Source organism: Cryptomeria japonica, chromosome 2 (genome assembly GCF_030272615.1).
Source record: "Cryptomeria japonica chromosome 2, Sugi_1.0, whole genome shotgun sequence".
Lineage (NCBI taxonomy): Eukaryota > Viridiplantae > Streptophyta > Pinopsida > Cupressales > Cupressaceae > Cryptomeria > Cryptomeria japonica.
The window spans coordinates 20,474,745-20,492,104 of NC_081406.1; the positions used below are offsets into that span (position 1 = coordinate 20,474,745).

General features: G+C 39.9%; 2 protein-coding genes across 2 annotated transcripts in view; one reads left to right on the forward strand and one right to left on the reverse strand.

Annotated features, from left to right (window-relative positions):
* Positions 1-17,360, forward strand: part of LOC131035405 (serine/threonine-protein kinase VIK) — a 322,138-nt gene that overhangs the window by 225,218 nt on the left and 79,560 nt on the right. The window lies entirely within an intron of this gene.
* LOC131859947 (uncharacterized) lies at positions 11,239-13,749 on the reverse strand. Its single transcript, XM_059214250.1, has 6 exons — positions 13,658-13,749; positions 13,330-13,562; positions 13,083-13,235; positions 12,582-12,982; positions 12,023-12,428; positions 11,239-11,899 (listed from the first exon to the last, which is right to left on the reverse strand). The coding sequence occupies exons 1-6, from the start codon at positions 13,744-13,746 to the stop codon at positions 11,520-11,522; spliced, it is 1,662 nt and encodes a 553-aa protein (XP_059070233.1). The 5' UTR covers positions 13,747-13,749; the 3' UTR covers positions 11,239-11,519.

A 17,360-nucleotide genomic window follows, 5' to 3' on the forward strand; every position in this document is an offset into this window, starting at 1 on the left:
CGGCCCTGCGAGCCACTTCCACTTAGGCAGTGGGGATTACAATGAGCACTTCAAGTTCAAATAAGAGGTTAGTACTAATAACCAATGATACAAAGATGATTACAATGTAGTACTACAAACATACCATCATAGACTATAACTGATTTCAAGCAAAAACATAAAAAACAACAAGTCTGATATAAATACCAGCCTCTCCAAAAATGGACCAGCAACACAGAAATGCATACAACTCCTCCAAATCAGATACAAAATGCTCACTAACTCAGGTGAACAACAACTAGGAACAAGGCGAACAAACAAGGAACTCAAACCAGCACTAAAAGCACGACACACGGATGGCATGCGAACCGAGGCAACTCTAGAAAAGGTACGGTTAGCTGGGAGGTTCGATTTGCTCTTAAAAATTCCAATCAACACCAAATCAAAGTCCCTTCGAGAGGAATGATCGCCTCTCCAATACGCTTCCGACGAGTCTCTACCCAGAAGAAGCAGACACTCAGGCAGAGAGCTATGAACAAAAATCCGCTTCAGCCACTCCAAACCAGTAACACAAAAAATTCACCAAAACTCTAAAAACTGAAAATACTCACCCCAAAATCCATTCTCAACACACCCACCAGCTAGGTACTATATTGCAAGTACGAAACTGTGCTAGCTAGGAAACCTTAACTTCGAAGCTTAGATTTGCTCTCCATTTCGGCAGCGTAACAATGCAAATTCTTTAGACGTCCCAATGAGAGGCCAAGCGCCTGTATTTATAGATTTCTCCCTTGAAACTCAAATGTAAATGGTGCCCAACCAATTGAAATTCAATTTCATTTCATGTCATAGCCTCCACAAGTCATGGTGTCAACTTCCCCAAACTCCCTAGGCAAAGTTCGAACTTTTTCCTAGGTGATCATTTTCAACATAAAGAATAATATAAACATGAAATATTTTATCATTCTCAACGCCACCTTTTTTATCACCACTGACTTAGGAAAATAACAATATTGGTAGCAGATAGATATTTTCCCCTAAGTTGCCCACAACACAATTAATCAGTAATAAAAATAATTAAATATTAAACCTTAGGAAGGAAATAATATTTAATTAAATAACTTATAACTCCAATACTGATCATCACCAAAATTAAGTATGAAGCTGTGCGATGAAGACCACTGAACTGTGCTAAATCGGGACCCTATCCAAGACTGCTAAAACTAGAAATGCTCAACACAACCACTTACTAAAAATAGTAAGTGAAGAAATATTGCTCTGAAAAACATGATCTTCGCACCCAGAGAAAGAGCTTGGAAAGCTCAGTAGAACTGCATCATCCAAATAGCCAAACCCTAACTTACTAAAAATATAAAGTTCTCACTTTACCAAATAATCACATTCATGTTATGCCACCTTGGAGTTCATGGAAAACCCAGAAGGAAACCATAAGCAGAACTGAAGAATTCCCTCTTGACAAACCCTAAAAAGCTCACGCAGAACTCCACAGAAGTTGGAAACCCTAATTCTCATTTCCAAATAGCCTACGTGTCTACGAAATAGGCCAATGGAACATTGAATGCACATCACTGAGAAGGGGACATTACATAATATTTCGCCATATAGACTTAGGATAAAAATAATATTTCCCTTCTCTAAGCCGTCTAAGATCATAGCAGAGTCACCTTATTAAAATTGCCAATAATGTGTAAAGTGAGCGCTCAACAATGACTTATAAATAATAATATAACTTAGGCAATCTTACTTAGAAAATCGTCCAACTTTCCTTAAGTTATAATTTAATTAAAAACACTATGGCAACCCCTTGAAGTCACATTACAGTCCGCCCTCCCCAAAATTGCTTGTCCTCAAGCAATTGAAAGGCTGGATGCATTAAAATTTCTTCATTTTCCCATGTAGCATCGTCAGCTGGCAAATTCTTCCACTTGATCAAGTACTCCGTGATCGTCCTTTTCCTCAAAGAACGCTCCCTAACATCAAGGATAGTTCCAGAATCAAGACTAACTCTCCCTCCTCATCAAGTGGAGGTAACTCTGTTGAAGCAACAACATTATGCCCAAGAGCCTTCTTAAGGCGAGACACATGAAATACATTATGAATCCTGCTGCTTGCCGGAAGTTCCAACTCAAAGGCCACTTCTCCAATCCTCTTGTTGACTCTGAAAGGCCCATAAAATCGTGGCTTCAATTTCTCAACTCCACTCATCTTGAAAGTAGACTGTCTATAGGGCTGGAGCCTCAAATAAACCATGTCACCCACCTCAAAGGTGCGCTCAACCCGCTGCTGATCAGCATACAACTTCTGTTGATTCTGTGCATGCTGGAGATTGTCCTTCAAGGACCTCAAAATATCTTGACTTTGTCACATCATATCCTTCGCCTGAGGGGTTCTGCTATCACCAAATATCAAGTCAGTGAAGTTAGGAGTTCATAACCATATAGTGCCATGAATGGTGACATCCGGATAGAGATGTGATAGGAGTTGTAGCAATACTCCCCTAGGTGAAGCCATCTCACCCAAGCATTCTGCTGCTCCGAGACGTAGTTTCTGAGATATCCTTCCAACCACTTATTCATTATCTTGGTCTGCCCATCAGTTTGTGGGTGATAACTTGTGCTTGGAGTGAGCACAGTACCACATAATCTGAAAATCTCCTGCCAAAAAGAACTTAGGAACTTGCTGTCCCTATCACTCACAATGTTCTTTGGCAATCCATGTAACCTGAACACCTCTCGAAAGAACACTTCAGCAACTTGAGCTTCTGTAAAAGAGCTGGTGATGGCGATAAAGTGAGCAAACTTAGTTAGTCTATTCACCACCACATATATACAATCCTTCCTCTGAGCCCGTGGCAACCCAGTGATGAAGTCCATGGGTACACTTTCCCATTTTTGATTGGGAATGGGCAAGGGTTGTAACAAACCCGTTGGTAGAGTGTGCTCATCTTTGTTTCTTTGACATGTATGACACTCCTTAATGTACCTCAAGACATCATTTTTCAGACCCTTCCAAGAAAATCTCTCTCGGATCTGCCTGTAAGTCTTGAAGTAACCTTGGTGACCAGCAAGGGGAATGTCGTGGAAAGTCTTCAAAATCTTCTCCTTAAGCTTAGATTCAGCCACAATAAAGATCCTTCCCTTGTATAGAATCAACCCCTCAACAAATTTGTACTTTTCATCATGAAAAGTACCCTCTACAATGCTGGTTGCAAACTGATTTTTGGCATAATCAGCAAGCAACAACTCCCCTCCAATCAGCAGTGAGCTCAAGTGGGGCCTTTGGGACAGAGCATCAGCCACGATGTTATTCTTTCTTTTGACATACTTGATATCAAAGTCGTAAGCCTGTAGCTTAATCACCCACTTCTGTTGCCTCTCATTCAAATCCCTTTGGTGCATGAAATGTTTAAGACTGTTGTGATCAGTCTTAACCACAAACTTACTCCCCACTAGATATTGCCTGAACTTCGCAAGAGCATGCATGATGGCAAGCATCTCTTTGTCATGGAGTACAACCTTTCCGCTCCTCTTAATTTTCTTCTCTCAAAGACAATAGGGTGCTTGTCTTGCATGAGGACTGCACCAACGCCTTCACCAAAAGCATCACACTGTAGCTCAAAAGGCTTAGTGAAATCAGGTAGAGCCAAAACAGGGCACGAGCTCATGATCTCCTTAAACCGATCAAATACTCCGTGTGCCTTTTCTGACCACTCAAAAGCTCCTTTCTTCGTAAGATCTGTGAGGGGGGCAGCCAACTGAGAGTATCCCTTCACAAACCTACGATAAAAACCACAAAGACCCAAGAATCCCCTCAAATGTGTTATATTCTTGGGAGGAGGCCAATCAATGATAGCTCTAATCTTTTCGGGATCTACCTTCACACCTCTTGCACTGATAACATGACCAAGGTAGAGCAATTCTTCCATTCCAAATTTACATTTGGACTCCTTTGCAAATAGGGATTCGGATTCCAGTATGCTCAACACTTCATGCAAGTGTTGTAAGTGCTCCTTCCAAGACTTGCTGAATATGAGTATGTCATCAAAGAATATGAGCACAAACTTCCTCAATTGTTTCTGGAAGATTTTGTTCATGCATGACTGGAATGTGGCCGGGGTGTTAGTCAAGCCAAAGGGCATGACTAGGAACTCAAAATGTCCAAAGTGGCATCTGAAAGCAGTCTTCTCCACATCTGACGCCCTCATCCTGAGTTGGTGGTAGCCCGATCTGAGATCTATCTTTGAGAAGAACATGACTCCATGTAGCTCATCAATTCTTAGAATTGGGTACCGATTCTTGATGGTTTTTTGATTCAGAGCTTGGTAGTCCACGCACATGCGCATGGTCCCATCCTTCTTCTTCACCAAAACCACAACCGAAGCAAAAGGGCTTTTGCTTGGCGGAATATAACCCATGTCAAGAAGCTCCTTTATAGCTTTTTCTATTTCATCCTTCTGCTTCTTGGGGTAGAGATAGGGAGTAGTCATAATAGGCTTGGCTCCCTCTTCTATGTGTTCTACACCTTTTTTAGGAGGTCTACTAGGAGGTGGATTCTCAAACACCTTACTCCTCTTGGTTATCAAAGCCTGGATATCTTCAGGATAACTCTTCTTCTCTTCAGGTGGACTGGATGGCGTAAGCATGAACTTTGTAGGTTTACCAAGGAGTGGATCCTCAAGAGTCTTACTCCTCTTCGTGATCAAAGCTTGAATGTCTGTAGAGTAGCCCCTCTTATCTTCAAGTGTATCTGAAGGCAATATCAAACACTCTGCTGCCCACTCCACTTGGTTATGGCGGATCAACCTCTCCATCCGCTTCAAAGATACTACTCTAAGTCCACCATTGGACATTCCTCTTAGGACTACCTTCTTCCCATCTACCATAAATTTCAGCTCCATGGTTTGCAGATTTAGAGTAATCTCTCCAAGAGATCTCAGCCACTGAATTCCAAGGACTGCATCATCAGTCCCTCCAATGCTAACCACAAAGAAGTCATATCGAATCTCATGGTTTCCCAACTTCAGAGACATGTTGGAAATCATTTGGTTGCAAGATATAGTGGAGCTATCAGCTACCATGACTTTGAAGCCTTCTACTTCCTCTGCCACTAGCCCCCTCTTTGCAACAATTCTCTCATCAATGAAATTATGAGTCACTCCAGTGTCAATGAGAGCAATGACACGATGTTCTCCTATCACACCCCAAACTCTAAAAGACTCATTCTTGTGAATTCTCGAGAGTTGAGCAACCACTCCTCTGTCTTTTGGTTCAGTTTCAGGCCCTTCAGGAGCCTCTTCATACTCGCTGTCCTCAATTTCAGTCTTCTAGTCTAAAATTTCAGAATCTGATCCATCAGCAGAATAGCACTCCATTTGATGTAAATTGCCCTTCCCATGACATTTATGTTCCGGGGCCCAAGGTTCTCTGCAAGAGTAGCAAAGATTCTTCCTATGGAGCTGTTGACGAAGCTCATCATCCATCCGCGAAGGAAACTTCTTGGTCTGATTTGTAATCTTCTTCTTATCTTTCCGGAAAGGAAAAGGCTTGGACTGAAATTTGTTCCTAGGGGCAGCCAACTCCATGCTCTTAGATTTCTTAATGACTTCTGCCAAGGTGGGCGGATCAAAAGCTTTAACCCAACCTTTCAAAGGTTCTTCAAGTCCTTCAGTGAAAAGGACCACTAACCGCTTCTCAAAAATACTACTTACCATAACTGAGAGATTTTGGAATTTAGTTATGTAAGTGTCCAATGAACCTTGCTGTTTGAGTTGAGCAAGTTCTCGAAATTTCACCTCCGGATACTTGGTATCAAACCTTTCAATCAGCTTGTTGGTGAAACCAGCATGAGTGGTTATCAAGTTATGACCAAGGGTGACCAACCCATGGTACCACCATTAGTGAGCAACACCATCCAAATGCAAAGTGGTGAGCTTGATGTCATCTTCTTTGGGCATAGGCCTCAAGGACAAATAATTGTCCAACTTCTGCACCCATGCTCTAGCTGTGATCTTATTGCTTCCATCAAAATGTGCTAGAGTCACCCTTCCAAGAGCTTGTTGATAATCTATTGGGGCAGGAAATCGGTTGTCATTCTTCCTTCCTCGCTTCATTTTCTGATTCATGTACTGATCCAAGGTGAGAATATCTCGGATCTCTGTAGGGAGAGAAGCATACTCCATATAGCTGCTCCCTATCTCATCAGCTATAGGTATCTCAACTTCACCTTGTGGTGCTTCTCTAGGTAGGAAGATGGGTTGCAGAGGTCTTGGAGCTGAACCTCCATTGTTGGTCCCATTGTTACTCCTGTTTCCATTTCCTCCAGGAGTATTAGAAGTGCTAGCTTCCAGGCCATTGTTGGGTTGATTAGGGTTCCCAAGAACATTCTGGTTAATTTTGGCCAGCAATTGAGACATCATATCCATCATGGACTTGAACTGCCTCTTAGCCTTTTTGTTAGGTGCCTCATTCTGTTCTGTAGCCTTCTCTGCCATTCAATCTACTGAATCTGCAGAATCCACTTCCTTCCCTCTGTTTCTCAATACCTCTGAAAATGTATCTTCCTCTGGCACTATTGGAACCTGAAATTGTTGTCTTCTCTGTTCTCGGTTGTAGTATCTGATATCTCTGTCACTCATGGAACTCTTCAGTCACACAGGTTGGCAGGATGTGTGGCTCTGATACCACTGTAATATCCCCAATAATTTTTATTTTTTTTGGTTTTTTGCAATAAGATTAATAGAACAAACACAATAACCCGTTAAGGTTAGAGAAACATTCCAAAGCAACTGAAGGGAACCTTTCTACCTTTTGTTCACCGAGAGCCCAATCTGGGAGGGTGAGAGCATACGGTATTCCGGGGATCGTTAGCACCAACAACCAACTGAAATTACACTACACGGGCGGCAAGCCAGCCCTTTCTTCTTATTCAGCGGGATAGAAACTAAACTTCTTGGCGGTAAACCAGCCAAGGTAAACAACAAGAAGCTTAACACAATCGCTCTACCGCGTATTTCAGCGGGAGGATAATACATAAAACTAATCACTCTACCGCATATTTTAGTGGGAGGACAATATCACTCAACCACGTATTTAGTGGGAGGACAAAAGTACAAACTGAAATTACAAACACCAAGGCGGCCCTGCCAGCCTCTTCCACTTAGGCAGTGGGGATTACAATGAGCACTTCAAGTTCAAATAAGAGGTTAGTACTACTAACCAATTATAAAAAGATGATTACAATGAAGTACTACAAACATACCACCATAGACTATAACTGATTTCAAGCAAAAACATAAAAACAACAAGTCTAATATAAATACCAGCCTCTTCAGAAATGGACTAGCAACACAGAAATGTATACAACTCTCGCAAATCAGCTCCAAAATGCTCACGAACTCAGGCGAACAAACAAGGAACTCAAACCAGCACTAAAAGCACCTCACACGGATGGCACACGAACCGAGGCAACTCCAGAAAAGGTACGGCCAGCTGGGACGTTCGATTTGCTCTTAAAAATTCCAATCAACACCAAATCAAACGCCCTTCGAGAGGAATGATCGCCTCTCCAATACGCTTCCGACGAGCCTCTACCCAGAAGAAGCAGACACTCAGGCAGAGAGCTATGAACATAAATCCGCTTCAGTCACTCCAAACCAGCAATATAGAAAATTCACCAAAACTCTAAAAACTGAAAATCCTCACACCAAAATCCATTCTCAACACACCCACCAGCTAGGTACTATATTTCAAGTGCGAAAGTGTGCTAGCTAGGAAGCCTCAACTCCAAAGCTCAGATTTGCTCTCCATTTCGGCAGCGTAACAATGCAAATTCTTTAGACGTCCCAATGAGATGCCAACTGCCTATATTTATAGATTTCTCCCTTGAAACTCAAATGCAAATGGTTCCCAACCAATTGAAATTCAATTTCATTTCATGTCATAGCCTCCACAAGTCATGGCGTCAACTTCCCCAAACTCCCTAGGCAAAGTTCGAACTTTTTCCTAGGTGATCATTTTCAACATAAAGAATAATATAAACATGAAATATTTTATCATTATCAACGCCACCTTTTTTATCACCACTGACTTAGGAAAATAACAATATTGGTAGCAGATAGATATTTTCCCCTAAGTTGCCCACAATACAATTAATCGGTAATAAAAATAATTAAATATTAAACCTTAGGAAGGAAATAATATTTAATTAAATAACTTATAACTCCAATACTGATCATCACCAAAATTAAGGATGAAGCTGTGCGATGAAGACCACTGAACTGTGCTGAATCAGGACCCTGTTTGAGACTGCTAAAAATAGAAATGCTCAACACAACCACTTACTAAAAATAGTAAGTGAAGAAATATTGCTCTGAAAAACATGATCTTCGCACCCAGAGAAAGAGCTTGGAAAGCTCAGTAGAACTGCATCATCCAAATAGCCAAACCCTAACTTACTAAAAATATAAAGTTCTCACTTTACCAAATAATCACATTCATGTTATGCCACCTTGGAGTTCATGGAAAACCCAGAAGGAAACCATAAGCAGAACTGAAGAATTCCCTCTTGACAAACCCTAAAAAGCTCACGCAGAACTCCACAGAAGTTGGAAACCCTAATTCTCCTTTTCAAATAGCCTACGAGTCTCCAGAACAGGCCAATGGACCACTGAATGCACATCACTGAGATGGGGACATTACAGAATATTTCGCCAAATAGACAGGATAAAAATAATATTTCCCTTCTCTAAGTCATCCAAGATCATAGCAGACTCACCTTATTAAAATTGCCAATAATGTGTAAAGTGAGCGATCAACAATGACTTATAAATAATAATATAACTTAAGCAATCTTACTTAGAAAATCGTTCGACTTTCCTTAAGTTATAATTTAATTAAAAACACCATGGCGACCCCTTGAAGTCACAACACAAACTACGCCTAGGCCATGGGGAAAATAAAGTATTAAAAAATACTTTTTCTTCGAAAAACTGAACATTGCCAAAATGAGTTGGGGCCAAGGTACTGAACTGCATTGCAGAAAATAGCCATTTGAGTTCGAACACAAGATCCTGCCAAAAATATCACTGCTAGACATAGCCACTATGCTGAGCTGTAGAACCCTTGCCAAAAATAGCACTGCTAAAACTAGTAAGTGTGTCAAAAGTCATTTTCATCACATTTTGAGCAGCAGTCTTAACTTAGTAAAAATAGTAAGTCCGGAAATCATCTTCGAAAAATCTGTATGTCAAACCACGCTGGAGCTCTCAAAAAACCCTGAAAAACCCTATAAAGCAAACAACCTTTAGCTTGTCGCAATTTACTAAAAATAGTAATTTCAGAAATCTTCTTTGATTGGAATGCATGTTATACCATCCTGAAGCTCACGAAAAACCCAAAAAGAATCTAGAGAGCAAACTGTAGAACTCCTGCAAACACCTCTCCCAAAACCTTCTTGAAGACAAAAACCCTAATTTAGTCTTTGGTTAGCCTACAGGTTTCCAAAATAGTCTAAGACTCCATCCATCAGTCTAGAACTGAGAAAGGGACATTATATTCCTCAAAAAATCTATCATGTTTTGGGTAGATTTTTCTTCTTCTTCGATGTAATCTGAAATGATCGCCATTGTTAGAGATTGTGAGCAAATGGAGCTGCAGTATTAATGTGATCGCTGCACTTTCTTAATCACTGCTCCTTAACTATTATTAATCTTTCAGCATAGTCACTTCCAGTTTTGCTGCATCTTTGTGCTTAATAAATGCTGTGTATTTTACTAAGGAAGTCGATTAGACATAATGAAGTAAATGCTTACATCTCTATCCTTTGCTTAGGCAATTATCATTAGTTAGATGTATGCCTTTATTTTGGTAAGGAATAATGAAGTTTGATCTTTATATCTGCTCCTTTTGATCATGAATTTTCTTCATTATGATATGTCCTCACCTTTAAGAATGGTAATTTAGTTGCCTTTTACTTCTGATCTCAACCCTACAAGAACATGTAATCACTTGATTTCATGACACACCATAAACTTGACTTCATTTCTAATCCTTATGGATCTTTGTTATTTCCTTTAACAATTTGTTCATCAATCTCATTCATTCAAAGATAATGAATATCTTCTTGACATCAATGACAATGAATCCAACAATCTCGTCCATTCACTTTGACATCAATGACAACCTTCTAATTCCTTTGACATGAATGACATCCTTCTAATTCCTTTGACATAAATGACAACATTTCCAACACTATATAATTTATCTTTTTAGGGTATTGCAAGTAAACAAAATGTTTGAATACAATCTAAAACTATCTTTTCAAACTTGGATGTAGGAGCACAAGATTGAAGTATTTATGATACCATGTATTTTTTTTGGTTTATGCAAGTGAACAACAATACTATCTACTAATTAAAGTAGAGATTAGCAGATTTGAATCAATGAAATATATTCATTTTTAACAAAGGAAACAATATCATTGACAACAATCAACTAAGCATGAAATTGTAAAGGAACAAGATTCTAAAAGCATACAAAGATAGTTCAAAATCGAAAGTATAGATTGGTGGGAGGAATAACTCTCCACCCTGCCTTGATAGGGGTTGGGTGGGAACTATAGGGCGCTCGCACCCATCCTTTTCCTCGGGGCCCCTTTAGAATAGTAGGGCCATAGAATTGTTGGGGCCCTCCTGAAGTATAGTTACCCAACTTGTATTGTCCACAAAGCCCTACCATCTGAAAGATCCCAAATGGATCCTTTGGTTGTTGCTGCTGTAAATTCTTAATTAAACATACTATATTTTTGTAATTTTCTGGTGATCTTATAGAATAGACAGAAGTTGCAGAAAGGGATTGTTTCTTTTTGGGTTTTGATGTTATAAGTAAAGTAATTGATAAATAGCAACAACTGTGAAATAAAACAGTAAACAATGTTCATATGTAAGAACACTTAAGCAATCTGAAAATACTGCAAATCATACTAGGCAAATAACCTAGTTTTGTATTCAGCAAGAATCTATACCAAAGTTCCCAGACTCGGACTCGGCTTGGACTCGGCAAGGCCGACTCGACTCGTGACTCGGCTATGACTCGGCAACGACTCGGCTATGACTCGGCAAAATAAAAAACCCTTGAAATTTAGAGATTTTTAACGATTTAAAACTTGTTTCATGCACCCATTATTGAATAAAGCTTAAAGACACTATAACATCATCAAATAGAAGCTAATTTGATCACATACATAAACATACATCCATCACATGCATAGAAATGTAAATTGTAGCTGAAGGAAATAGAAAACATAGATATATAGAGTTATAAATGTTGTCAAATGTATATAAAATCCATGACATCAAATGTTCCCAAACATATATATAACTGTAAACAAAAACAAGTCTATGGCTCAGGCTCTAGCTCATCCTCAGCCTCAGAGTAGTCTGTCTGCCTCCTACAAATGCGTCTAAGGTAGGTCCTGGATGACTGAGAAGCCATAGTCTCCGCCCGTGAGGTGCCTGTGCCAGATCATGCTCTATCCTCCTCCTCTGCCATAGCCACAGCCTCAGCCTCTCTGTCTGCCTGGTCAACCCACTCATGGTCCTCCACAGTGAAGACGGGATCGGTAGACTCAGTGATCCACTCAGACTCTGGATCGATCTCCGCTAAAGTGATCGGAGAGGAGTCAGTGTCCAAAATTTGTCTGGTCCTAAGACGGAGGTTGTAATGAACAAAAACAAGATCATTCAACCTCTCCACAGACAATCTATTACGCCTCTTCGGGTGGATGTGCTCGAACATGGACCAATTGCGCTCACATCCAGAAGCGCTGCATGGCTGGCTCAAAATACGGATGGCAATTTTTTGAAGGTTTGGGGTTGAGGGCCCAAACATTTGCCACCATCTATCTGAAATAACGAAAAAGAAAAAAAAATCAAACTCATTTCCAACTTTAAGGCTAGATTATAAAATCAAAAATTAAAATGCATAAGCCATAAACTTAAGAATCTTAAGTTTACATATATTTCTACCTGGCTGCAATTGTGTTCGAGCCTCTATGCACATGCTGCTTGCGAAGATTGCCCCTTCTCGATTATTATATTTATCCAGCTGGAGCGTTGTACTTGAGGCTGTGCCATCAGTACACAACTTTTGAACCACTGTATTCAGGCCACTAAGAACCTCCTCATCTGCCTTGAAGTCATCACGGAATCGAAATGCCAGATTGAGGTAATAGGCTGCTGCATGGATGGGCCTGTGAAGCTGGTTCTGCCATCTCCTATCAATAATCTCCCAAATGGGGCCATACTTATCCTCATCTCCTGCATATATGGACCTAATGGCCTCCTTGGCTCTATCCATACCCTCATATATATAGCCCATAGAGGGCTTCTCCCCATCAACAACTCGTAGGAGAACTACGAGGGGCTCAGTGACCTACACATAATGTTAAACAAAAACAATTAAGTCACAAATTAAATTAAAAAAAAAGAAAAATTGCAAAGTTAAATTGTTAATAAATTAAAATTAAATTACTAAATAGTAGATACTAGATAGTAGATACTAAATGTTAAATTGTAATAAATTTACCTGCACGGTTTCTCCACAGGGGGTCCAAAAACCTGGCTCATCAAAAATGCAATTTACCACATCTATCCCTGCAGTGGTCGTAGCATAGGATGAGGAAGTCCACTCCTCACCAACAAACATACGCCTCAAAGCCACCTTTGATTTTATCAAGGATTTCAGTGTGAGGAAGTTTGAGGCAAACCTCGTGATACCAGGACGAGCCAACTCCTTTTGCCCCGTGTATTGCCTCATAATGCTAAGGACCAATGCATGATTGTAGATAAACTTGCTGATATTTTTGGCCCTTTCAACTATTGATTTCACCCATTCAAGCTTACCAATATCCTCCAACATGATGTCAAGGCAATGGGCCGCACAAGGAGACCAAAAAATTTTCGGGTGCCTCTCCATCAAAAGTTTACCTGCAACAATTTTAAGTTAATTAGAAATTTTGATGTGTTAAGAAAATTTTAAATAATCATAGATGCCTCTCCATCAAGACTTGAAAAGTTCAAAATTTACCTGCAGCAACATAACTTGCTGCATTATCTGTCACCACCTGCACCACATTTTCTTCCCCCACCTCTTGTATGACTTCCTCAATAGCCTCACATAAGTATGTGGCATTTTTCACATGTGAGGAAGCATCAATAGATTTCAAGAACATGGTGGATCCTGAAAATAGAGTTTCAAACTTTCAACAAATCAAAATTTAATTTATTCAATGCATTTAGGGAAGTACAAATTAGAATGAATCATGATCAATCACCTCCGCAGGAAACAAGAAAATTTAGGAGTGTTCTATTCCTCCTATCCGTCCAACCATCTGTCATGATGGTGCAACCCTTTTGGCTCCAAGACTGTCGGTGGTCCTCTAGCTCAACTTTCATAGCCTCAACCATTTGTAACAAGAGGGGGCCACTTAACTCAGCATCGGTAGGGGCTTTAAACCCCGCACCACAAATGGTTATGGAATCTACCATGCCTTGCCAATAAGGAGACCTATCACAAATAGATTATGATTAGACAAAGTAGAGTTCAACTTCAAACTATAAATTTACTTTTACACTTAAAGCAATCAAATCAAAAAGAATTACCTGGCTGCAATAAATGGAATGTTGCAAAAGTACCAAAACTTGCAAATTTGTTTTCTTGCAGCATCATGAACCTCCTTGTTCCAACCCATGCCCTCAAGTGATTGTTGTGCCCCAGGGGTACTACGCGGCACAAAATAACTATCCAACCTGGATTTCCAAACTCTAGGGCCAAAGGTAGTAGTGCCACTAGGAGGAGTAGAAGTAGAAGCACTAGCACTAGCAGAAGCACTAGGGTGAAAGGGAGGCATGGAAGAACCCTCTCCAACACAGCCTACGGATGTGGATGTGGATGTGGGTGCATGAGAGCCAATAGCACTTAACTCTTCCAATTGCCTCTTCTTAGTTAACTTTTCTTGTTCATGTGTTTCTAATTGGACATAACAGAAACGTTTTTCCTCAGGAGTTTGTAATTTGCATACCTCAATATCATGGCCAGGTATGCTGGCAATATTGTATTTAAATCTATTGATGCCACCAAAATTAATTTCTTTACAAAAAAGACATTTTGTTTGATTTTTTTGTTTGCCAATAAAGTCTTCAGTATATTTCCAAGCCTCATCCTTTTTAGGCATTGTGAAAAATGAATGTTTTTTAAACGTGAAGGCTGCTGCAATAAGAAAATTTAATAAAGTTATAAACTAATAGAAAAAATCAGCAAACCCTACTTTAAAAAAAAAAAAAATTGTAAATACATGTTTACAATTTTTTTCTAAAAAAATGTAGGGTTTGCACTTTGCTATTATTCTACTTCTCTCATTGTAATTAAGCTAAAAAAATAAAAACATTCAAGATTTGGAAAGTTAACTGTTAAACTAAAAAAAAATTAACAAACAAATGAAAAAAATCCATTAAAATACGTAAAAAAACCAGCAAAATCTACCTTACCTCTTTCAAATGACTTGAGAAGTCTTTCTTTGGACTCCTTGATGCTCTCAATGCAAGCCTATGGCCTCCCCAATGTGATTTGTGGTCTCCTTGATGCTCTTCTTCCTTGCTGGTTGCAAACTTATGGCCTCTTGTTTTCCTTCCTCTCTCTCACTTTTCCTCTCTTCTTCTCACAACTAACAATTAGAAGACCTTTTAGGGTTATATGAAAGAGAAAGGTTAAAAAAAACAAATGAGAAAGCTTTTATTTTTTTTGTTTTTTAAAATCCGAATTGCCCATATCGCGCGACCGAGTCCTGGAGCTCGGACTCGGCGAGTTTTGGCAAAACTCGCCGAGTCCGAGCCGCGAGTTAGCAAAACTCGCCGAGCTTGGCTCGACTCGCCAACTCGACGAACTCACCTGACTCGCGGCGAGTCTGGGAACTCTGATCTATACATTTATTTGGAGCTGTTCTCAATCTGGATTGATGCTAGATGGAGGAATATTACTAGCAACGAACAAGGAAGACCAAATAAGCTGAATACAACCCTTAAAGCCAACATACAAATAAGGCGTGGTTGCAAAGGAGGCGTGGAAGCTCCTGCAAATCACGTGCCAACTGAAATAGACCAGCCGCCCTGTTGAAACCCCCAATATGCATGCTAAATCTTCAGGACAAGAAGGTGTGTCCTCTACCTCTGACAATCTCTGTGCAATCCTGGATAAATCCACTGTCAACTCCTGCTGAGGGCTACGTCCCAGCAAGCTCAGACATGGGGTTTGCGTCCTAGACCAAAATCACTCTTCCAGAGCAATTCCCAAATTCGCAAGTTTCAAAATGATCAAAGATGCTATCAATTAGGTTTTCATCTCCTTATAACTCCTTTCCCTTTGCAAGTCGAACCCTAAAGAATAATAAAGCTTGCGCTTTATAATTAAAGTGACACTTTCCCAATTATGGCGTCAAACTATAGAAAAATATCACTTTATTGCGAATAAATAGCTTCAAGAATCCAAAAAAACTCCGGGAGGTGAGAATCATGTAGCAAAGTTCAAGACCTTTCCAACGAGCTATAACACATAGGCATATCAAACAAGATGAAGCCAAAAACTCCTTATTACTCCGAAATGGCTATATACATAGCCTTATTTTAATTTATTTAATCGCTAACTTAGGAAATATTTAAATATATTAAAATATTTCCATAGATCCAATAATAGCCCAAAATAACCAACCAAACATGAATTTGACTTTGTCACCTGTCTTTGACGGATGCCGGACAAGATGGGCCAACTGGCAGTCCCATCCCTAAAATCTAGGGATGCTCCTAGATACTAGGAAACACACCCAATCTTCTTGAAACTGAAACCATGGTATGGTCTCGTGGAACATCAAATATGGAAACTGCCACAACCTCCTAAAAAGTAGGGAATCGCCCAAAAAAGTAGGAACCTCTCTCCAAACACCTGTAACTGCTCAAAAGGATCCTGCTCTACTCCTTGGTCCCCCAGGTGGTCATTCAGTCAATTGCCAGTTCTCCCTAAAAAATAGGAGACCTCTCTAAAATTTAGGAATTGTCGTCTAAAGGTCCAAAACGGCTCACAGAGCCCCTGCAAAGCTCCATGACCCTCAGAATGAGTCCCCTAACCATGTCATTGACCTACGGGAACTCGAATGGTAGGTCAACCCCTGCTCATCTCATGTCACCTAGAAAAGGGGACATTACAATCTTCCCTTCTCGAAGATTGCTTGCCCTCAAGCAATCTGCACCTGCATGCTGAAAACCAATTCACTGGATCCCATATCAATTTGATAAACGTTGCTTCACCCAACCGCTGCACTACTCTGATATAAACATTTTTATACCCAAAGTGAAACAACTCATCATGGATCCACTTAAGAAATACACCACACATGTCAATACCAGGATCGCAAATCTTTGCACTGTCATATCCATCCATCATGTCAATACTCATTATACTGTTGCTGTGAACCTGAACATCATCTAACCAGCTAAGAACTTCACTCCAATTGAAGCCACAAGTACTACCAACCATCAATGCTGATATGAATCCATCAATGAGCCAATTTCCAACAAGTAAAGTGTGTTGAATACTTTTCCAAGACATCCAAACAGTTGTTTTAACTTTACCTATATTTCCACAAATTAATGTGCCTTCATTAAAGGTTGCTAAGTAAATGTTTTGTTGAGCCATGTAACAAATGAAGTCCCTTACATGCTTATCTTCATAACCGACTGTCAAATCTAAGAAAACTGAGTCACCAATCAATAAGTACAATGCTGTCTTATCATATGAAAGAGGTTACAAAATGAAAGGTGCATTGGGAACACCTTCTGTGCCGATAAAGGATAAATCATTAGTGGCTGGTCCACTATGAGCCTCATTATCAATTCCATCACCACCATGTAAAAAATAACCAATATCAGCTGAAAAATTAGAATTAGATAGCTCGTGTTCCTCCTTACCAATATGGTGATAGAGTATCATGAATGTGGTGAAGTTGAAGCTTGGCCTGATGAGCTATCAACTTGGCTTGCTTGGCTCTTGCCAACCATCCTTCATTCATCCTCTGAGATTGCTCTATATCAGCTGTCCCAAAATACACAAAATCTGATTTATGATGGATTGTATTATTCACATTATCATAACCCATGATTGCACCATGTGTACCTTCAAGTCTAGAATGCAAATCATTATTCTCTTCTTGACCAAAGGCTGCCATATCTTGAGGAAGAGAAGTTATATCACTTTTGTTATGAACCTCGTGAGCTAGCTCGAATGACATGCTAGAGGCTGCTGATTTGCCAAGTTCAA

What these genes read in the sequence shown, in the direction of transcription:
- LOC131859947 (XM_059214250.1), bottom strand. Translation starts at nt 13,746, where the DNA reads ATGGGTTGGAACAAGGAGGTTCATGATGCTGCAAGAAAACAAATTTGC. An exon ending in ATTCCATTTATTGCAGCCAG is followed by an intron (nt 13,563 to 13,657) that starts GTAATTCTTTTT and finishes TATTTGTGATAG; the next exon opens with GTCTCCTTATTGGCAAGGCA. An exon ending in AGCAAGTTATGTTGCTGCAG is followed by an intron (nt 12,983 to 13,082) that starts GTAAATTTTGAA and finishes AAATTGTTGCAG; the next exon opens with GTAAACTTTTGATGGAGAGG.